This window comes from Chenopodium quinoa, unplaced genomic scaffold (assembly GCF_001683475.1).
Source record: "Chenopodium quinoa cultivar QQ74 unplaced genomic scaffold, ASM168347v1, whole genome shotgun sequence".
In the NCBI taxonomy this organism is placed as follows: Eukaryota; Viridiplantae; Streptophyta; class Magnoliopsida; order Caryophyllales; family Amaranthaceae; genus Chenopodium; species Chenopodium quinoa.
The window spans coordinates 2854549-2877939 of record NW_018745003.1 but is presented as its reverse complement, the minus strand read 5'-3'; the positions used below and the strand labels follow the sequence as shown (position 1 = coordinate 2877939).

Sequence of the window (23391 nt, the reverse complement as noted above, 5' to 3'; positions counted from 1 at the left end):
ATGAATTTTATGCTGTCGAACTTAGGAGGTATTTCGTAAAAGCAAGACTTCTGCTGGCTATAATTCTATTAAAATATCTCCTGATGATTGCAACAAAGGATTGACGTTAATGGTGAGGATCACTGCAATTACCCTGATTTACTGGAATGGGGATTACATAGTTGGAGGCGATTGGAGGCCTTGGAGCTGGCAACATGTTTACAGAGAAGGCGCGAACAAATTGCAGCTGAGGTTGATGCCTATCAGACTAGAAGCTCAGTTCAGTCCATTCGGTTTTGACAATTATACATATTGTTGGTCTGTTGGAATTCAAGTTATTTAACCATATAATGTTATACTAGTAGAAGAGGTGATCAGAATATTAGAAATAAGGGGTAAGAAGAGAGACTATTTATTTAACCATATAATGTTGGAACAATGGTGCTTACATCCCAGCCTTTCGTTTCTTCAAGTTGAACTTAGTTATGGACTCTGGAACAGTGTGACCTGTATTACCATAATAAGAGGTCTTATCAAACTTTATGCTGCATTTACTAACGATGGCAGAAAAATTCTAAAAACAATAAACAACCCAGCCCATCATGTAGCATTTACAGGAGAAGAACCAAGGAAGACAGGCTAACAAAAAGCAATTCAAGTTGTAATAGCTAACGGCTATAAGCCTTTCATTATATTACAATTTTGATTTCCTCAAGTGCTAAAAATAGATAATACAAAAGTAAGGAAATAAGAGTCTAAAGTCTTATTTCCCAAACAGTGAAACATCTGCTTTGCCTTGTTGCCTTGCTCAAAATAGTCTCTTCCCAAAACTAGTCTCCCTTCTAGCATGTTTGTTGTTTACTGCCTTGCATCCCTGCTGCCTGAGTAGTTGCTGCTGTTTGTGTCTTCTTGCTGATCAGTGTGCTGTTGCTGTTGTTGTTGCTGCCCCAAGGTTCTTGGACGCCGAGTATACACCTGAAACCGTCGACCCGTCTGTTCTTGTTTCTGCTGTGCAATCCTCTCTGTTTTATTCAATCATACAATATGTTAGGACTTAGGACAATGATATAGATATACTGAAAGCACATTGCAACTTTGCAAGATAACTTACCAATTGGTTAAATCCAGAAAGCCTGGAGTTCAATCGAGCAGTATCCTTCAACAAAATTGATCTCAGCATCTTCCTGAAAGGGTAAAATAACAAGAAAGCACATCAGAATAGCTCAACCCAGAAATCAAAAACACAAAATTGGCAATTTGAAGAATCTAATACCAGAACAGTTAACTTTTTCACGGATAAAAAAAAAACTTGGAACAAACAAAAGTAATCTATCTTTTGTCTAAATGATGTGCATTTGATCGATCATATCTTATAATGTCTAAATGATGGGTAATTAATTTCGGTTCTGATTATAAAATAATTATGGCCTTAGGATGTGAGAAAATGGTACTCTTAATTTGTTCTACCTAAGTACCTACTACGTCAGTACGTTGTACCTTGTACGTATATGTGTTTTTTTTTTTTTTTTTTTTATAAAGCTAACAATATGAATTTTTTTTGGAAAATTCTCTTTGGTAATATCGTAGTTTTTAATTTTCTTAGTGGTAAATTGCGAAAATTCTTATTATATTAATAAACTTGAATTTTTGATATTAAGCCAACCATGACATTAATGTTTAATTGTAGTTAAATATCTAACTATAATTAATTAATTTATTTATTATTTTTTTACTTTAAATAAAAAGAGGAAATTTTTTAAATTACCACCCGTAAAATACACTTTTTTTGAAACAACCACCTATTAAATTTTTTATTTTATTTTACCACCCCTTAAATTAAAAACATATTTAAATCACTACCTTTTCTTTCTTTCCGGTCACTTTTTTGGCCTCGATTATCGGCTAATTTGACCCATATTTTCGTTTTTTCCCTCAGATTTTGTTGTATTAAACTTCTCACACCCCTCCACAAATTAAATCATTTACCTCAAATTCTCCCAATTTTTGCAAGCTTTAATTTGAAAAATTTTACCCAACCAAGTGCAGTCACTTAAGTCCCATTTAGGTAAGCTCAATTCTTTTTGTATTTTGGCAAATAATTTTGGGCGTTTTCTGGAATTAGGGTTCCTCACACAAATTAATTGGGGTTTTTCTAAATTTAGGGTTCCTGACACAAATTAATTGGGGTTTTTCTAAAAGTAGGGTTCTTGACACAATTTAATTGGGGGTTTTTTGAAATTACCCATCAACTTCAAGAAGAACAGCAATTCGATGAGATGAGGCGTCATTAGCAGAGTTCTTAAGGGAATTAATTGTAAGAGACAAATCGTTGGGATAGTCGACCTTTGAGACGTAAATTGAAGCTAATGAGATGAAATTGATGGCCACGATGTTTTGTGGAATTGAATTTTGTGGGGATGGGAGATGAGTGAAGTCGAGATAAATGAACAAATATAAGGAGGGAAATAAGGTAGGTGGGGCACACAAAAGAGAAATACACCGGAATTTTGAAAAAGGTGATAATCCGATTAATTTTTTAATATAAGGGGTGGTAAAATTAAATAAAAAATTAAATGAGAGGTTATTTTGAAAATGGTGTCATTTTTGGGTGGTAATTTAAAAAATTTCCATAAAAAGAAGTAATTTTTTTAAAACAAAAAAAAGCCACCCCCTCCCCCGCCAACCAACCACCACTCTCCGCCCCCACCCATGCCGATGCCCAGTCCATCTCTCACCAGCGCGCCAGCCTCCCCCTCCCCCTAAACGTACTTTTTCGGGGCCGAAAAATCTCTTATGACGAAAAAATTCCGTTGGAAATTCTGTCAGACACTACTAGATTCCGTCGAAAAATTCGAATTTTTTGACGGAATTTGGATCTGTCAGAAAATTCCGTCGGAAAAGGTATGTTACAACGGAAAATCCCTCGGAAATATTATGACGAATTTTTTTTTTGTCGTAATTTAATGTTTCCGATGAAATATTCCCTCAGAGTTTTTTTTCCTACGGAGTAGCATTAAATTCCGACAGAAAAAAATTCCGTCGGAACCAATAAAAAAGATACCCAGGATGCTTAAGTTCTTCGTATTTCATGAAATAGAAAGAGAAAAAAGGAAAGAGAGAGAACAAAAGAAAGGGAGAAAGAGGAAGAGAAAGAGACCCAACATCCACCAGAAATCTGCCGCAACCACCTCCGGCCTTTCACCGCAACCACCGGCCTTTGACCGCCGTCCCCTTGTGACTCCCAGGCCGCCGCTCGCTAAGTAGTGCTGCAGTTTCTTTTTTTGTTTTGGTTAAACCTAACCACCATACCTTCTTCTAAAGCCACCCTTGTTCCTCCATCATTGTTGCGACTAGATCCACCTTCTGCCGCCCCTGCCGCCGCCGTGAGGTTAGTGTTGTTGTTATTAGTTTAATTTTTTTTAATGAATTAATTTCCTCCACCACCCTTATTTTGCAGCCACCACAAACGCAACCTCCACCAAGCTTGTCGTGCAGCCATCGCCTAGTTGTCCTCCACCCATGGTGAGTTCTTTTTCCCCAATTTTTCAATTCAATTTTATTTTGGTATAATAATAAACCCTTACTTATTTTTTATTTTTAATTATTTTGTAGGATTACAATTAGTTAGTTTAATTGTCAAAAAGAAGTGTAGATCTAAAGGTTAGTCACATTACAAACCCTAATATAATGTATGTTAGTTTAGTTTAGTTTATTTTAATATAGTGTAGTTTAATTTAGTTTAGTTTTATATAATGTATGTTAGTTTAGTTAAGTTTATTTTAATATAACTAGTTGTGGTCCCGCGTGCTTCGCTTGCGGTACCCCAATTGCGGTGATTATTATAAGTAAGTAATATATTTGGTGGTTCTATTACACGGTAATTATGTTTGCGTAGTTTGTGCATGTCAATAGATTTTAAAGTATTAAAGACAATCTAAGAAGGAAATGTTACATTGTAAGTTATTATATGAGTAAGATGTATCTTTAATTATGTTATTAGAGAGAAGAAGTGTTGTGCGACAGCGGAAGCAAAGGTCGAAAACAAACAAGAAAACAATAAAGAAATTCAATGCAAACAATAAGAACAACACCAAGAATTTACGTGGTTCACTATCGATGTGATAGCTACGTCCACGGGCACCGAGATCGAATGATTTCACTATAAACTGCAAAGATTACAAAGATGATTCTTGTATTTCTCAAGAACGGCTCTCACTCTATCTCTCTTAACCCTAATACTGATATTAGGGAGGTTTTATATTAATCCCTAATTAAAAGATACTTGGGCAAAAAGATAATAAAATAAGATAACCTAAAACTGCAAAATCCGCGTTCCGTATTTTTCCTTCTCCGCCCGGTCAGACCGGGCAAGGTCTGCCCGATCGGGCGCGAGAAGAAGACTCCATACGAATGCTTCAACGTATCCAACCCCCACCGCCCGGTCAGACCGGGCAAGGTCTGCCCGATCGGGCGAAGGCTCGCCCGGTCGGGCGAAGGCTCGCCCGGTCGGGCGCGAGAGCAGCTTCTTCAACGAATTTGCCAGGCACCTCTTCTTCTTCCGCCCGGTCAGACCGGGCAATGTCCGCCCGATCGGGCGGACAAAGCTACGAAGTACGAGTCACCTAATATACTTATCAACAATCTCCACCTTGACGAGAACTCGTAGTCAGCAAACGACCCCATCAAGACATAGTGAAAAAACATCTCAAGCCAAACCCGATGCAGGACTCATGCATAAGCCATACATCCCGATAAGTCTTCAACCAAGACCCATCACATACTCGTCTCCAAGTATAACAACTCATAATGCTCCACCTGCATCACAAGCCCCGGGCAAGCTCCACCTTAATGCCAACACACCTACACCAGGAGCTCCCCAACTTCGCCCCTCAGGGCCTACTACATCACGTAGTAATCAATATTTAGCAAGTCTAAGCAATGTTTAAACTTGCTAAACGGAACAGGCTTAGTGAAGAAATCAGCCGGGTTGTCAGCAGTCCCAATCTTCTTCACCTTAATCCTCTTGTCAGTACGCAAGAAATGATACCTGACATCAATGTGCTTCGTCCGATCATGGTGTACTTGATCTTTAGCTAAGCAAATCGCACTTAGACTATCACAATACACTGTAGCAAAATCCTGTGCAATACCCAGTTCACCTACTAGGCCTTTGAGCCAAATAGACTCCTTAGCTGCAGAAGTTAAAGCCATATACTCAGCTTCAGTAGTTGACAACGTAACTGATGACTGCAATGTAGACTTCCAACTAACCACAGAACCACCCAAAGTGAACACATAACCAGTCACAGACCTCCTGGTATCCACATCAGCTGCATAATCAGAATCACTGTACCCAGTGACCAAGCATTCCTTACCATTCCCGTACACAAGACCAATATCAGCTGTCCCTCTCAGGTAGCGAAAAATCCTTTTCACCCCTTGCCAGTGTTCCCTCCCAGGTCGAGCCATAAACCTGCTTACAACACTAACAGCATGCGCAATATCCGGCCTAGTACAGACCATAGCATACATCAAACAACCAACCGCGTTTGCATATGGAACTCTAGACATATAAGACAACTCCTCCTCTGATTGAGGTGACATAGACAAAGACAACTTACAACTAACAGTAGTTGGCGTACTTATAGGCTTCGATTTTTCCATCCCAAAACGAGACAAAATCTTTTCAATGTAGCTTTTCTGAGTCAAGAAAAGCTTACCTCTAGCCCGATCCCTGTAGATCTCCATACCCAAAATCTTCCTAGCTGCACCCAAGTCTTTCATGTCAAACTCCGAGTTAAGCATCTCCTTTAATCTAGCAATATCAGATTTATTCTTTGTGGCAACCAACATGTCATCAACATATAACAAAAGATAAATCATGGAACCATTATCCAGCTTACTATGATACACACAGCAATCATATGAATTCCTGTCAAAACCTTGTGAAACCATAAAAGAATCAAACCTTTTGTACCACTGTCGGGGGGATTGCTTAAGTCCATACAATGACTTTAGCAATCTGCAGGCATAGTGTTCCTTTCCAGGAGCTTCGAATCCTTCGGGCTGCTTCATCAGAATCTCCTCCTCCAAATCGCCATGAAGGAAGGCCGTTTTAACATCCAACTGCTCCAGCTCAAGATCAAAATGTGCTACAATTGACAATAACACACGGATAGAAGTATGTCGAACCACAGGTGAGAATATCTCAACAAAGTCAACCCCTTCTACCTGACTGAACCCCTTAGCAACTAGCCTAGCCTTAAAACGTATTTGCTCAGTTTCCGACAACCCTTCTTTCTTCTTGTAAATCCATTTACAACCCACAAGCTTCCTCCCTTCCGGTACCTTTACCAGTTCCCACACTCTGTTCTTGTAAAGGGACTGCATCTCTTCACCCATTGCGGCAAGCCATTGCGCAGACTCACTACAACTAATTGCTTGTTTATATGTGGCAGGTTCAAATGACTCTACATCATCAGCTACACTCAATGCATAACCTGTCATCGCATCAACACAGCAATTTCTTCCCTCCATCTCTTCAATCAATCTAACAGGCTTCTTGATAACTCGTTTAGGCATCTCAAGAATGGTGTCAGGTTGACTAGATGACCCCTGATTAGATTGCTCCACCTCATCCCCAGAGTTAGAATGAGTAGGAGTAATCTCAGGTTCAGGAGTACCCGGCACTGGAACATCAGCATCATCATCAATATATTGTACCCGAGGTAAATCAGCAATGGTAGACTGATGTACCTCAAGTACCCCATCTGTCTGTAATAAATTGTCTCCTTCCCTTCTCAAATCTGAAATCTCTGCATTTTTAATTGAATACATGGTGTTTTCATCGAAAGTAACATCCCTACTAAGAATGACCCGACCCTCCGAAGGTGAAAAAATTCTAAACCCCTTCACACCATCCCCGTACCCAACAAAACACCCCTTCTTGGCTCGTGGATCCAGCTTACCCTCAATAACATGATAATAAGCAACACAACCAAAAATCTTCAAATTCGAAAAATTAGGCAACTTACCACTCCAGATCTCAAACGGAATCTTGGAATCAATTCCAGAATGAGGACCCCTATTAATGACATAACAAGCTGTTAACACAGCTTCACTCCAGTACCTCCTCCCAAGCCCTGCATTGGAGAGCATGCATCGGACTCTCTCTAGCAGTGTCTGATTAACCCGTTCTGCTACACCGTTCTGCTGTGGTGTCTTCCTGACAGTATGATGCCGACCTATACCCTCATCTGCACAGAACTGATTAAACTCGTCTTTGCAAAACTCTAGCCCATTGTCCGTTCGTAGCTTCTTGATCTTCCTTCCTTGTCGATTTTCCACCAAAGCTTTCCATTGCTTGAAAACTTTGAAGGCCTCATCCTTTGACTTAAGCAACCTAAGCCATGTGTATCGGGACTTGTCATCAACAAATGACACAAAATAGTGGTAACCTCCCATACCTTCAACTCTAGATGGACCCCAGCAATCTGAATGGATGTAATCGAGCACTGCATCAGTAATGTGAGCACCCTTGCTGAACTTTGACCTGTGTTTCTTACCAAACACACAATGCTCACAAAATTCAAGGTTGGCAACCTTGACCCCGGATAGAAGACCCCTCTTGGACAATAGCTGCATCCCCTTCTCCCCCATATGACCAAGCCTCATGTGCCAAATCTTAGTCATCTCCTGGTGAGATACAGATGCGCAAACCGCAGAACTAGGCAGTGTAACACCCTCAAAAACATAGAGGGTGTTCCTTTTGATACCCTTAAGTACCAACTCAGAACCTCTGAAAATACACAACTCCCCATCTGAAAACACACCATTGTACCCCAATTCATCCAGGGTACCCAATGAAATCAGATTCTTTCCTAAAGCAGGAACATGCCGTACATTAGTCAAAGTTAACCTCCGCCCATCAACAGTCCTCAACCTCATGGAACCAATACCTGTGACCTTACATGGAGCATTGTTACCGACTATAACCATACCCCCATTGCGAGGTTCATATGTATCAAACCAATCTCGACGTGGACACATATGGAACGAACACCCCGAATCTAGAACCCAGTTATCAGATAAATCATCAGACCTAGCAGAACTGACTAATGCTAAATCTTCCTCTGAATTATAGCTCTCATTCGGTTTCTCTTCAACTACAGCAGCCTGGGACTTGTTTTTCCTCACCGGACAATTATTCCTAAAGTGACCCGGTTCTTTACAGTAATAACATGTTTTAGTAGTAGTTTTACTAGATCCATCCTTGCCGTTTCCAGCACCCGACCCAGCATTGTTCCCCTTGTTAAACCCCTTATTCTTTTTAGACTTTCCGGACTTAACAAATAACCCACTACCATTATCCCCATTATCACTCGTAGCTTTCATTCTGAGTTCCCTAGTATGAAGTGCTGCCTTCACTTCTTCTAAGGTTATAGAATCCTTACCAACAACAAAAGACTCTACAAAATTCTCAAAGCTAGACGGTAGAGATACAAGTAAAATCAACGCAGCATCCTCATCATCAATTTTAACATCTAAATTACGTAAATCAAGCAAAATAGAGTTAAGTTTTTCTAGATGTTCCCGTAAGGAAGTACCTGACTGCATCCGGAGGCTAAACAACCGCTGTTTCAGTAATAATTTGTTGGTCAACGACTTAGTCATATACAATGACTCCAGCTTCAGCCACAATCCAGCCGCCGTTTCCTGATCAGCAACCTCCGTGATGATTTGATCATCAAGACTAAGTAATATGGTAGAGTGTGCCTTCTCTTCCATAACTTCTAACTGCGAGTCAGTCGGTCCGTCTCCTGACTCCGAAGTAGTACTCTTTGGAGCCAACGGACGCCATATCTGCTGTTGTTTTAACAGAGCCTTCATCTTAATTTGCCATAGCCCGAAACTATTTTTCCCGGTAAACTTCTCAATTCTTATTGTTGAATCTCCTGCCATTGTTATCTTCAAGAAACTCTCCAAGGATTGAACCTGAGCTCTGATACCAATTGTTGTGCGACAGCGGAAGCAAAGGTCGAAAACAAACAAGAAAACAATAAAGAAATTCAATGCAAACAATAAGAACAACACCAAGAATTTACGTGGTTCACTATCGATGTGATAGCTACGTCCACGGGCACCGAGATCGAATGATTTCACTATAAACTGCAAAGATTACAAAGATGATTCTTGTATTTCTCAAGAACGGCTCTCACTCTATCTCTCTTAACCCTAATACTGATATTAGGGAGGTTTTATATTAATCCCTAATTAAAAGATACTTGGGCAAAAAGATAATAAAATAAGATAACCTAAAACTGCAAAATCCGCGTTCCGTATTTTTCCTTCTCCGCCCGGTCAGACCGGGCAAGGTCTGCCCGATCGGGCGCGAGAAGAAGACTCCATACGAATGCTTCAACGTATCCAACCCCCACCGCCCGGTCAGACCGGGCAAGGTCTGCCCGATCGGGCGAAGGCTCGCCCGGTCGGGCGAAGGCTCGCCCGGTCGGGCGCGAGAGCAGCTTCTTCAACGAATTTGCCAGGCACCTCTTCTTCTTCCGCCCGGTCAGACCGGGCAATGTCCGCCCGATCGGGCGGACAAAGCTACGAAGTACGAGTCACCTAATATACTTATCAACAAGAAGTTTGAATTATCATGTATAAAAGAGCTAATGTTCTTAGAATCGGATGAAAAGATATTGTTACAATAAGAAGTATAAATAGTTGTAGTTTTCATATAATTATGGCTAAGCTATGAAATTAATGGTATAATGTAATAATGATCAGTCAAATAAGAGTTTCAAATTGTTTGTTGGTTTGTGGGTGTAAATGTAAAAGTTTGTTATAGTTAATGGCGAAAGAGATAAGAATGTATAAGATAAGGTGGTCATTTGTGTTTTAAAATAATTGTTATTATTTTCATAAGTTTTCTTCTATTTCTTACGCATTTTAGTAAACCTTTTCCAAAGTTAATTACCTAGCTGAATTTTCTTAAGTGATCTTTTTTTCTCCATAGCTAATCACCCTAATTTTCTTAATTCACATAATTGGTTTGCTTATGATTATATTCTACATTATGGTATAAATATAATCATATATAGATTCAAGGGAGTTTTTGTTTTTTTTATTGCAAACCCATAACATGTATATCATCCATCTCTCTCTTTCTCCTAAGCTTAATTGTCTTAAGAAATTAGCTTAAGAAAGTGTAATTAGATTACGTGGTCCGGAATTTTCTTAAGCTAATTATTTTGATTTTCTTAAATGCGCTCTCTCTCTCTCTTGACCATTTTAGTAATTTCATTGCCTGGCTAGCTATGCTGAACAGACTCAGAACTAGGAAAGCCCTAGCCAATATTGGACTGTGCTCTGATCCAGTTTGTTTGCTCTGTGGAGAAAAAGAGGAAGATAGAGAGCACTCCTACAGTAGGAAATGCCTAGTGATGATTAGTGACTGGCTGGGAGTTCAGGAACAGTGCTTCTCCATTTACAATACTTGGAAGAGATGGAAAAGTCAAATCAGTGACCCTATCCAGAGAAATTGTGCTTTAGCTGCTTTGATTGCTGTCATATACCACATCTGGTTGGCCAAATTCTTCTCTCTCTTCCTCGTTTTATTTGCAAAGCCATTCAGTTTGAGGTAGTCAATAGAGCTAGAAGTTTCATTAACAGCACAAGGAGTAGAAATCAATGTAAATGGCTGCATCACATCAGCTATAAGGTGATCAACTAGTTTTTTAGGGTCTTGACTGTTTAGATGGTCTGTTTGGCCTTTTTAGGCTGGTTGTAGCTTGGGTGAGGGCTTGCCCTCTATTTTTTTTTTCAGATTGTCTTTGCTAATCTCTTGTGCTGGTCCTTGTGATGTGTACCCTTCCTAGAAGGTGCCACATCACTTGAGGCCAGTGTCCCCCCTTCCTATTTTGAGGCACCCTTCCTAGAAGGTGGTCTCTTATAGGCTAGGGGTTGTATTGTATATTGTTTAAGGGCTTGCCCTCCTCCTTTTTGGTTTAATAAAACTACTTACTTACCAAAAAAAAAAAAGAGAGTTCTAATCATACATGCTTGAGTTCTTGCCGTGACAAGGTGATTGATACTACCATTACTAAGAAAGATCGACGCAACTAAGTACTACAGTTGAGGAAGGGTACAACATTGGATGTAGGTGATCGAGTTTGGTTGTCATTCACAGCTCAATGGCTCCATGTGAATTACAAGGATGGTGAACCTATGGATGAGGGTCCGTTCCAAATCATTGACAATGTGGGGTATGAAACCTTCAAGATCCTATTGGGTGATGGAGTATGTAGGTGCTACCTTGTCTTCATATATGCGACCTAGTTCCTTGTTATTCCCAATGAAACTTGAGGTCAAGTTTTTTCTTAAGAGGGAGTAATTTAATGCGTAATTTTATGGGTTCTTCAGACAAGCAATTTCAAGAAATTCGGAGATATGAAGCTATTTTATTTGCATGTTTATTAAGAACTTAATTGGTTATTTATCAACTTGCGAGTAGGGATGACCGGGTGAGCAAACTGAATATTCGGTCAAATTTTAAGAACCAAACCCACAATAGGTTGGGACTGGGTCCAAAAATTGCAATCAGTTCAACTAGTTCTTAAAATTTAGGAATTGAAATTGAAACCATCGGGTTTCATCGTTTCGGTTTCGAGCACCCACTTAGTATATTATTGTTAAAATATAATACGGAGTATTATTTTGGTCTTTTTTTTTTTGGGGGGGGTGGGGGAATAGAAACAAGTATTTTGGTCTATTTTCATTTATAGCAATTAATGCTTATATTTAAATTATTATAATTAAGAATTTATGTCTATTAGGCTTTAATAATATTTTTTTTGTACTAACTAGATACATTCAAGTATTCAACATATATTTTGTAGAAAATTACATATACTTGTAGTTTAACAATAATATGTTAAATAACTGGGTATCTGGTAGGCGTGTCGCGTACCTATCAAAAATAACCTAACAGACCAATACTAATGTAGACTGGCAAGTAAGGGTCGGATCCCAAGAGACTAAGGTTCAGGAACAATTAATTAGACTCAAATTTCTACTAAGCAAGAATCAATTATAATCGATAACTAAGGGCCTAAAATATAGGAAAAATTCGAAAATAAACTAATTAAGATGATTAAATCAAGCAATTAAAAACATCCAAGATCTAGCTTCACCACAACTATTATTGATGCAATTGTAATTCTACCCTTAACATACGATTTCAAGTGAACGGGGAAAAGTAAACCCTAATAATTACCAAGGATCTCTCTCGAGTATCAATGGCTTCCCTAACATACAATCAATCATATTCTCATGGTATCATGCATATTAAATACATTAAACACATTACTCTCACTTCCCAATTATCAAACCCAACTACTCTCGTGTTGAGAATCAAACCCTAAATTGATTTACTCAAATCCGTTTATACCCAACTCTCGCTGTGATAAAAACAATGGAATAATCGCAATACTATAGTTACGTCTAACCTAGCATTGGCATAATCACAATCAATTTAGCAATTCTATTGTTAAAGTTATTAAAGAATTTAAAGATTTAATTCATGCATCAATAATAATAGGGCTACACTAGATCTTGAATTAAAGAACTACTCACACATGATTAAAGAAACGAAAACAACAATAAATAATGAAAACATAATTAAATAATAAAGGATGAGAAATAAATACCAAATCTTGAATAAAATTGAAGGTAGAAACCTTGAATCTTGAATTACAAAACTTAGAAAAGTAGATGGACAACTAGTTCTTAATGAGAGAATAAAAATAATATAAGGCTTAATGAAAAAAAAACAAGGCTAAAAAGTATTTTATATGAGCCTAAAAAGATAAGAAAAACGGCTAAGCCTTGGCGCACAAGAATCCCAGGAGGCACGGATGTGCCTCTTCATAGGCACTGACGTGCCTCTACATGTAGCAAAATTGCTGCAGTTTCTGTCTTCCAAGCACGGACGTGCCTGATGCTGGGCACGGACGTGCCTGCTTCTTTACCTAGGCACGGACGTGCCTCTTCTGCTAGGCACGGACGTGCCTAGGGTCTTCCTTTGGCGCAACTTCTGGCACAGAGGCACGGACGTGCCTAATGGGGAGGCACGGCCGTGCCTACCTCTAAAATGCCATTTTCTTGACTTTTCTTCAATCTCCAAACTCCATGGGCTTTGACTTACTTCATGGATCTATAATTCATCCAAATTAGCTCCATTATTCCTGAAAATCATCAAAAACAACAAAACTACCTATAAAAGCATCGGATTATCCAAACTAAAGCAAAATACGCCAAAACGGACTCAAATACTCAACTAAACTAACAAAACTAACTAAAAACCAACCAACACTACAAGAATTAGGCCAAATTCCGACGGAAACGTTCCGACGGACATAAATTCCGTCGGAAAATTCGACATTTCCGACGGAATTTTGGTACGTCGGAAATTTCCGTCGAAAATGGTAAGTTCCGTCGGAAAATCCCTCGGAAATTTTCCGACGGAATTTTTTTCCCTCGGAAATAATAAAAGGAAAAAAATAAAAAAAATTAGGGATTTCCGACGGAATATTCCATCGGAATATTCCGACGAAATATTCCGTCGGAAGGTTTTATTATATAAAAAAAAAACCCTAATTTTCGGAATTCTCTTTCTCTCTCCTCTCTCCTCTCTCCCTTCGCCACTCCTCTTCTCTTTCTTTCTCCTCTCCTTCTCCTGCTCCTTTCCTCTTCTCCTTCCCCTTTCCTCTTCTCTTCGTCCTTCTCCTTCTCCTTCTCCTTCCTCCTTTCCTCTCCTCCTCGAATTGAGCAACAACAACAACATCAACAACGCAACAATTGAGCAACAACTAACAACGCAACAACAACATCAACAACAACAACATCAACAACAACCTCAACAACGCAACCGAGGGAATTTTTGTTTTTCTTTCCGGATTTTTATGTTATTGTATAATTTTTTTGTTTTTCGGAATTTTTTCGAATTTTTTGTATATAATTTATATATTATTCGGAATTTTTGGATTTGTTCATTCAATTTAATTTTTGGATCTGTTCATTCAATTTAATTTTCGGAATTTTTGGATCTGTACATTCAATTTAATTTTTTTGGTTTTTTTTTCGAATTTTTTTTTCTGTTTTTTGGGTGGCTGGGTGGGTGTGGGGTGGGGCTGCGTGGGGCTGGGTGGGTGGGTGGCTGGGTGGGTGCTGGGTGAGGCTGTGAGGGTGCTGGGTGGGGGCTGGGTGGGTGGCTGTGTGGGGGCTGGGAGGGTAGCTGTGTGGGTGGGTGGTGGTGCTGCGTGGGGCTGGGTGTGGCTGGGAGGGTGGCAGGGTGGCTGGGTTTTCCGTTTTTTTTTTATTTTTTTTTTTAATAAATTTTCCGACGGAAAGTTCCGACGGACTATACCTTTGAAAGTCAGATCCTGCTATGACGGAAATCATTCCGTCGGAATCGTCATTTCCGTCGGAAATCCGTCGGAAACGACCTTATTTCCGACGAAAGGTTTTCCGACAGACTTGTTCCGACGGATTTCCGACGGAAATGACGATTTCCGACGGATTTCCGACGGAAATGACGATTTCCGACGGATTTCCGACGGAAATGACGATTTTCGACGGAATTTCACAATTTTCCAACGGAAATTTTCCGTCGGAAATGAGCTTAATTCTTGTAGTGCAAATAATATACACAAAACACGACTTATCAGTATCTAACCAGTTTCGGTTCCATAAAAGTTGAGAATTGGAATTGGGATTGGAACCGATTCCTTAATTTATTACCCAAAAATGAAACCACTGTTCCAATTTCGATTTCGAACCCTCGGGTTTCAATTCTAGGTTTCCGGAATTTTCGCTCACCCCTACTTAGAGGGCATCAAAACTTGTTAATAGCCTTCATATTTATCTTGGCTAGAGTTATTTTTTCTAATCTTATTTAACCTAAACTTATTATTTTATTTAAAATTAGATAAGGTTTAATAAGTTGAGATGTCAGTCCAAACTTGAACCAGACCTATTTAAATTGATTCTAGAATATTATTTGAAAATATTCAAAAAATATAACATTATCAAAAACTTGAAAAAACATATAAGTAAAACAACTTTTTTTTTTCTTCTTTTTGTAAGTCCAATAAATAAAGCTCATATAGTAAATTGTTCCTAACTTATTAAGGTTAATCTTAATAAAATAATCTGTCACGTCCAAGACCTATTATGAAGGATTTCAAACCAGACTAAACTGAAGACCAAAAAAAAAAAAGTAAATTTCTATACCTGGAGTTCGGACCGATTTAAATGATGCCATTAGCTCAATTTTATGACGCCATTTAACATTGTTATCAGTGATAACTTATCATATATATATAAGTGTTGTCCCTGGTTTAGCACCTGTAAAAAAAAATAGTGTTGTCACTTATCAACATTTTACCTCCTTAATACAGTACTTTGTACAGTAGTAATTATGATGATGCAACTTCTCCGCGTGAGTAATTTATAGCACAAACTTCGTATATGTGTATGGTAAGAGATTAAGTTATTTACATTATGCAGGAGTTTCTCGGTATATATATTGTTAATTTGTGAAAAAAAAATTAAATTTATTCAACTATCTAGCCAAGAAACAACTATCTAGTTTTTTTTTTTTTTGAGGCAAAACTATCTAGCTTTTTGGAAGTTACTTGTGCAAAACATTAATCAAGGATTTATCACTGAAAAAAGGAATCACAAAAATATGACATTAATTAATGTATATATAATCAGTTATTAATTAATTACTGCCACCAAATACTTTCTTAAGCTTCTTGACTTGTGCATGATCAAGCAAAGTGACCTTCTGAACCACCTTGGACGGTAGATCGTTTGTAAACACCGCATCAACTGGTTGGACGCCGGGATTATCACTCGCAAAACTTGCATACGCAACAACCGGTGTTGAGCCAACATTGACCTGAAAGTGAAGAAGTTGTGGTGGGAAGATCATAATGTCTCCCTTATGTAACGTTTTGTAGTATGCCGTGTTGTTTGAGTCGATGAACCCACCAATGACGGTACCCTCAACTAATACGAGGAGTTCCGCCACTCGATGAGTGTGGATTGGTACGGCTCCACCAACACCTAAGTCTGCTCGTACCATGGAAATTCCCATACCATTTAACCCTGGGAATTGAGGGCTAAACGCTACACTTGCACCGAATTTAAACATGTTAGTAGTGTTACCCGCGACACCCAAACCCGAGTGCACAAAATCATCTGCCGTGACTTTAGCAGGATCCTTACAAGCGTACCCTGACGGTCCACTAGGTAGGCTCAAGTCTCCCACGCAAAAGTCCCAAACTGTATCACCACAAGAGATTGAAACTAGGAGAGAAAACGTTAACAAGGTAGGAAGATACATATTTGGAAGCTAGACTACAGATAATATTATTTTTAGAACTCGACTTCTCGTTGGTTATTTATATATATAGTGATCAAGTGAGTGCGTGAGTGTTAATTAAGTAAAAGGATTATTTAATTTAATTTACTAGTACTTCCTTTTTAGGCGTGTAGGGGAAGTTGGGGTACAACATGATTGAATTCATCAGTTGAGTTACTTGTGTTTGGCGTTACAGTAGATCTCAATAACCATAAATGTCCAAGGCCAACAACCACTTAGTTATCAAGTCACTTTAATGTGCGATTCAATTTGTGTTGTTAAGTCCTCGTTGCTTTATTTTTCTATCCCTTTACTTAATGTTATAGGACGCAGTTGGTGTTTTTTTAGATAGTTAATTACAGTATATGCTAAATTTTGTTTGTTTACTCCCCTCTATTACTTTCTCCCAGTTCAATTGAATGTGGACATATACAAAAATAGAATGTTGTATTCTCTTTCACGTGTTCCAAGGCAAATGATAAAATTTTCAATCCGCCGGCAAGATCAAGCATGGAAGATGTACTGTAATTTCCATTTTTCTCTTTGTAACAAATGAGCTAGCTCGTAGTTTGTGATGTATACTTTTTATGTTTATGTAAACCTTTGTTTAAAAAAAATAAAATAAAACTTGAGAGTCCTTACTCCCTTACACAAGGAAAAAAAATAAAATAAAACATTAGGTGTTGTGTCATTTTCTTGTGCGAGTAAGGGCCCTCAATTTCTATTTATTTGCTTGTATTATTTTATAATATTAATCAGTGTTTAAAATATGTTACGGATTACTTTTATTTATTTATTTTTTATGGGTGATGTTTTAATATGTTCCCTAAATTAAAAGACGTAATGTTTTACATAGAACTACATCCTACCTTTAAAGGTTGTGCTTGATATTGATAGCTAGTTTTTGGCTTTATGATTACACGAAGTGGTATCGATCTATTCCTTTATGGATAATAATTTGTTGACTTATTATCTATAAATTGATTGTGTTAGAGATGATTTTTCCTTATTTCTGCACGTTTCGACGAAGTAAATCGTATAACTATCAAGCTTTTGAGAGTAAAAGGAGAGAAAAAAGAGAGAGAGAAATAATTCTTTCACGTTCCTAATTAAAGCAAGTTTTTTGATTGTAGTGATTAATCATCTCTTTTTTTTTTTTTTTTTGGAAAGATTAATAATCTACTTTGTGCATGAAGATTTTTCTTATAACGATCTATATTAACTGTCTCCAAATCATTTTAGGATTAAAAATTTGTTGTTGTTGTTGTAGTGTGCATGGAGATTGATTAAGAAGAAAAAGTTTAGGCGAGTTAGTGAGTAAGATCCAAAATCATACGAGAAAGGGATATTCGATTTCAATTGTATAGATATGATATGATTTATCAACACTTCTATAAACTTATTGGTACAGAGTTTCGTCATATATATATTCCTATATACTCCATTCCAATTTGTTTTCTTTAAATTGTAACACTTACGAAAGACGTGCACATTTTCATTCTTCTAATTTAATAATGTGCATTTTTGGCAAATAAAGTTTACAAGCTGTAGAAGTATTGATATACTTCAAATAGCACTGTCAAAACGGTTTGACAGTTCGGTTTCGGTTCGGTTTGAAATCGGGTCGGTTTGAAATCGGTTCAAATGTCTTACGGGTCGGTTTCGGTTCGGTTTAAATAATTATCGGTTCGGTTTCGGTTTATTCTTGAATTGAACGGTTTAAATTCGGTTCGGGTTCTAAACGGTTCGGTTAGTAAACGGTTTGGTGCAGACGGGTTGCGGATTGTTAACGGTTCGGTGTAAACGGTTTTTAACCCGGTTTATATTCGGTTCGGGTTGTAAACAGTCCGGGTTGTAAACGGTCCGGGTAGTAAACGGTTCGGTGCAGACGGGTTGCGGCTTGTTAACGGTTCGGTGTAAATGATTTTTAACCCGGTTTAAATTTGGTTCGGGTTGTAAACGGTCCGGGTTGTAAACAGTCTGGGTTGTAAACAGTTCAGTGCAGACGGGTTGCGGTTTGTTAACGGTTCGGTGTAAACGGTTATTAACCCGGTTTAAATTCGGTTCGGGTTGTAAACGGTGCGGGTTGTAAAAAGTCCGGGTAGTAAACGGTTCGGTGCAGACGGGTTGCGGTTTGTTAACGGTTCGGTGTAAATGGTTATTATCCCGGTTCAAACAGTTTCAGGTTGGAAACTGTTCGGTTCTTTTTTGGTTTAGTTTTATTTTAGTTCGGTTATAACTGTTCGGTTCGTTCACGGGTTTGGTTCTTCTACGATTTAACATTATTTAGATCGGTTTTATTTCAGATTTACTAAATTACGGTTCGAGTCTGTTTTTTATTCCAAAAACTTTTGTACTACTTTCTAACTTTTTGCTAGTTAACAAGTTTTATATCAAGCCGAGACTTCATCACTTCATATTGAGGCATCATATTATATGCAAATTCTCATTAATTTTATAAATACATATCATGTTATGATTCAAGTTTAGCCATACTGATCTTACTAGTTTATTACGAAGTAGATTATAAAAGTTTAGTGCATTAATGTATTATTGTTTTACTATCAGATTATTATCTGCTTCTGATTTGATCATTTAGTTAATAGTGTCACAATCATGATTTGATGAGTTGTTGTGACATCGAAATTTGCAATTTGGTATTCGATACTTAATTAGTCAACAAGACTGATAATTAAGGCTCGTTTATCATTATATATTTGCATAAACTTATATATGAAGATATTACAAAGTAGTTTGATTTATACAATGAAAGAACACATTAATGAAGAAGAAAGTAATATTGATTCTTTCAATCGATTATACATATTAACATATACATAACATATAAGTATATAACCATCTTATATTCTCATAGTTAAATACTATAAGTATAAAGGGATGAAAATCATAAGATTATTATATTTTTCTATATCCTTTACTGGTTTACCCCTAAGGCTTAAGTCATTGATTAGTAATTAGTAATTATTTAATTAGACTAACAAGTTAATAAGAAAGAGTAACTTTTAACTTGAGTCTGATCTAACAGATCAAATACTGAAATGGTATTAGTATATTACCGAGTAGGATAGTCTAGTACACTATTATTCTATTATGCAGCTATGCTAAATTGACAATTGCTTTAATAGTCATATTAGTCAATCACTCATGTAGTCATAACTCATTTCTAATTAAGTAATTTGTATTTATATACTAATCTACTAGTCAATTATATCATTTATAAGTTTACACGATTACAAGTGTATTGCTTATACGTACAAATCCGTAATATTACTAGTTCTCTAAGATATGACGTCATTATATTATTAAACGGTCTTCGACTTTTTATTAATTGCAACGCTAGACATTTACACGCTAACCGATTCACATTTTATAATCTAAAGAACTTAATATTTTAATGTGTGTGTTAAAAAAATTTATAAAAACCGATTCACACTGACGCGCCCAATAACCACTCGTAGTAAGTAGTTTGTAAACGGTTCGATTTATAAGGATTCGGTTCATAAACAGTTCGGTTAATAAGCGGTTCGGTTTATAAACGGTTCGGTTTGTAAACGGTTCGATTTGTAAACGGTTCGGTTTATAACGGTTCGGTTTACAACGGTTTTTATGACAGTTTAAACGGTTTCGGGTTAGAAACGGTTCGGTTTATTTTCGGTTTGGTTTCCTTTCCAGTTCGGTTTAGATTTGGTTCGGTTCTAAAACGGTTTAACGTTACTCGGATCGGTTCGGTTTCGGGTTTACTAAAATGCGGTTCGGGTCGGTTTTCGGTTTCAAAAAATCGGTTTTTAATCGGTTCGGTTCTCATTCGGATCGGTTTGAATTGGTTCGGTTTCACCAATTCGGTTCGGTTTTTGACAGTGCTAACTTCAAATTATTCCCATTAGACAACTGCTGTTGCAATATTAATGATTTTAATGAAAGAAGATATGCACATGTACATCGATCGACAAAAGAAACGGTATAAATTTGTCAAACGTGATATTTTATTTTGTATGGGGTAGCCAACTATGAGCCTGTGAATAACTTTTAATTTTTATTAATATTACTAAAAAAACGACATATATATTAAGGCTCTATTTACTTTTTAATAAAACAAATGGAGTCATTATTTTAACACAAAATACTAAAATAAACTCATTTAGTCGTCAAGAACAATGACTGGACGGCGTAGACATAATATGTATTGTGGAGAATAATGCTAACAACGGGTGTTAAAATTGTATTTTTTTTTAACACTATTTTCATAGCTTGCATTTTTATTTTTTAGGTGGTTGTAACTTGTAACCCTATTTGTATACTTCCGGATCATTTTATTAGTTATTTAGTTTATTTCATGTTTGTATATTTATATACTTCCTCTGTTTCTTAGTACTTATAACACTTCTTTTTTCACGCTTGTCAATGCACTATTTCAATCGTTGATATCTTTGATTATTAATGTATAGAAATTATAAAAATTTGATATTATAAAAGTATAAATCAAGACGCGTAAAACAAGATCTCATGTGACTATATTTTTTTTAACCTATAAATCACCAAACCTTGCACAAATTTTTATATGTGGCTGGGGTTACTTGAGGGGTTTGGTCAGGGGTTACTTGAGGGGTTACTCGGTCAAGGGTTACATTTGTGTTAGCTGGCTATACAATGTGGGGCCAACCACACAGAAAAAGCCCCTCAAACCTAGTCAAAGTGAGATATGTGAATAGTGTAAAAATCAAACTGTTGCAAATAAAAAAAATAAAAAAACGGAGGAAATATATATTAGGGATGATTCTATTATAATTGTCATTTGAATCATGGCATATATTTATGGTAGCCTTGGCCTGAGTTGTAATTGGGTATTTAAGGTATATATATATGTGTAAGCTTTATTTTAAATAGGACTTTTTGTGAAAAACTACCTAATAAAATCTAGACTTTATGAGAAACTACCTAATAAAAAAAATATTGTAATAAACTACCTAATAAAGGTAAAATGTTGTAAACTACTACCTAAGAAAAGGTAAAATATGGTAAAACTACCTATACCAATTTTCCACCGTTGACCCACCTCAAAACACTCTCGAAACCACCGCTTTTATTCCCAAAACTAACACAACTTGCTTGAAATCGCCTCCACCACACCTAAATTAAACCACCTTTCAACCCCAAAACCACCACCCCTAACCCCAAAAACCACCATCCCGAAGCACCAATCTACCCTAACCAACTCGGAATATATCCTCTGACCACCCCGAAAATAACCTTATCACCTTGAAAACCAACCCCCATGACGGTTTCGGGGGTGATTTAAGCTCGATCAACGTCGTAAAATTAAGTATTTTTCTGATTAGCCGGAAAGCCAACCAATGCAAAGTCCCCTTTCATAACCTCACAACTTATAAGGTCCTTTCCCACAACTTTTGTCTTAAAAGGTCCTTCCTTACAACTCCCTCTTAAAAAATCCTTCCTCGCAAATTTTCCTAAAAAAACAATTTATTCCATGTTTTGTTGCACCTTTATTGGTAATAGTACGTATACTATAGACTTAAATTTTTTGGTTATTATATATTCTCAATCATCTGTGTTTTTAAAACTGATGGAGTTCGCAAGTCGTATGTACTTGTATTCATCTATTCCCACTTAAATTTATTACTCCTATATCCTCTATATGTTTCCGTTATATTAATAATAAAAACAATAAATAAAGATGAAGAGAGATTAGTAAACCAATTCAATTAGAATGGAAATAAACAATTAGATTACCTTGTGTGAAAAAGAATTGAAATTAGCATTTTCTTTTCAATCATTTGTTTATGCTTTATTCAGCGTTATGACTTTTGGTAGCCACTAGAGTATTTATTTTTTTGTGATTATGTTCATAGTAGGTCTGATTTGTAATAAAATAGATTATTAATTAAATAGGTGTTTGAATAATCGGATTAGCTTAGTTTATAATTAGTTCACGTACGCATAATTTATTTCCTTGTCTTACACGGTAGCCTTGGCTTTTGTAATTGGTTAAGGTTTATACGTTTAAGCTTTATTTTAATAATTTTCTTGTTTTATATATATATATATATATATATATATATATATATATATATATATATATATATATATATATATATATATATATATATATATAGAGGAAGGCTCATGTAAGAACCCTCCTCTATATAAGAACTCAATCTTATATAAGAACCAATCTCAACCATTTATTAGTTTTGATCCAACCATCTAAAACCATCCTTTAGTAATGGCATTTCTGTAATTCTTTTTTTATGTTCTAAATTTTTTTGCCTACTCTTATGTTCTAAATCTAGTCTACCTATTTTCTATTTTTTTTTCTATGTTCCAAATTTAGTCTACTTATATACTAAAGTTTTTTTTTTTTTTTTTTTTTTTCTATGTTCTAAATTTTTCCAACCTATGTTCTAAAGTTTTTTTTCTTCTTCTTATGTTCTAAATATTCTTTTACCTATGTTCTAAATTCTTTTGCCTATGATCTAAATTCAGTCTACTTATGTTCTAAAGTTTTTTTTCCTAAGTTCTAAATTTTTACTACCTATGTTCTAAAGTTTCTTTTTTTTTTCTTTTTTTTTGTTTACGTTCTAAATATTCTTTTACCTATATTCTAAATATTCTTTTATCTATGTTCAAAATTTTTTTTTTCTATGTTCTAAATTTAGTCTACTTATGTTCTAAAGTTTTTTTTTCCTGTGTTCTAAATTTTTTCAACCTATGTTCTAATTTTTTCCTATATTCTAAATTTTTTCTACCTATGTTCTAACGGTTTTTATTTCCTATGTTTAAAATATTCTTTTCCTATGTTCAAAATTCTTTTGCCTATGTTCTAAATTCAGTCTACTTATATTCTAAAGTTTTTTTTTTTTTTTTTTTTTTTTTTTTATGTTCTAAACTTTTACTACCTATTTTCTAAAGTTTTTCTTATATAGTTATTTATAAATATTGCC

The 23391-nt window shown here is 36.4% G+C and overlaps 1 protein-coding gene and 1 long non-coding RNA gene across 2 annotated transcripts; both read right to left on the bottom strand.

Moving 5' to 3' along the window:
• Positions 1–431: 431 nt before the first annotated feature.
• Positions 432–1522, bottom strand: LOC110707643. Its single transcript, XR_002508575.1, has 3 exons — positions 1253–1522; positions 1091–1163; positions 432–1001 (listed from the first exon to the last, which is right to left on the bottom strand). It is a non-coding gene; the product is annotated as an uncharacterized LOC110707643 (long non-coding RNA).
• Positions 1523–14585: 13063 nt separating this feature from the next.
• On the bottom strand, positions 14586–16421 carry LOC110707892 (auxin-binding protein ABP19a-like). Its single transcript, XM_021885969.1, has one exon. The coding sequence runs from the start codon at positions 16391–16393 to the stop codon at positions 15767–15769; it is 627 nt and encodes a 208-aa protein (XP_021741661.1). The 5' UTR covers positions 16394–16421; the 3' UTR covers positions 14586–15766.
• Positions 16422–23391: the final 6970 nt, after the last annotated feature.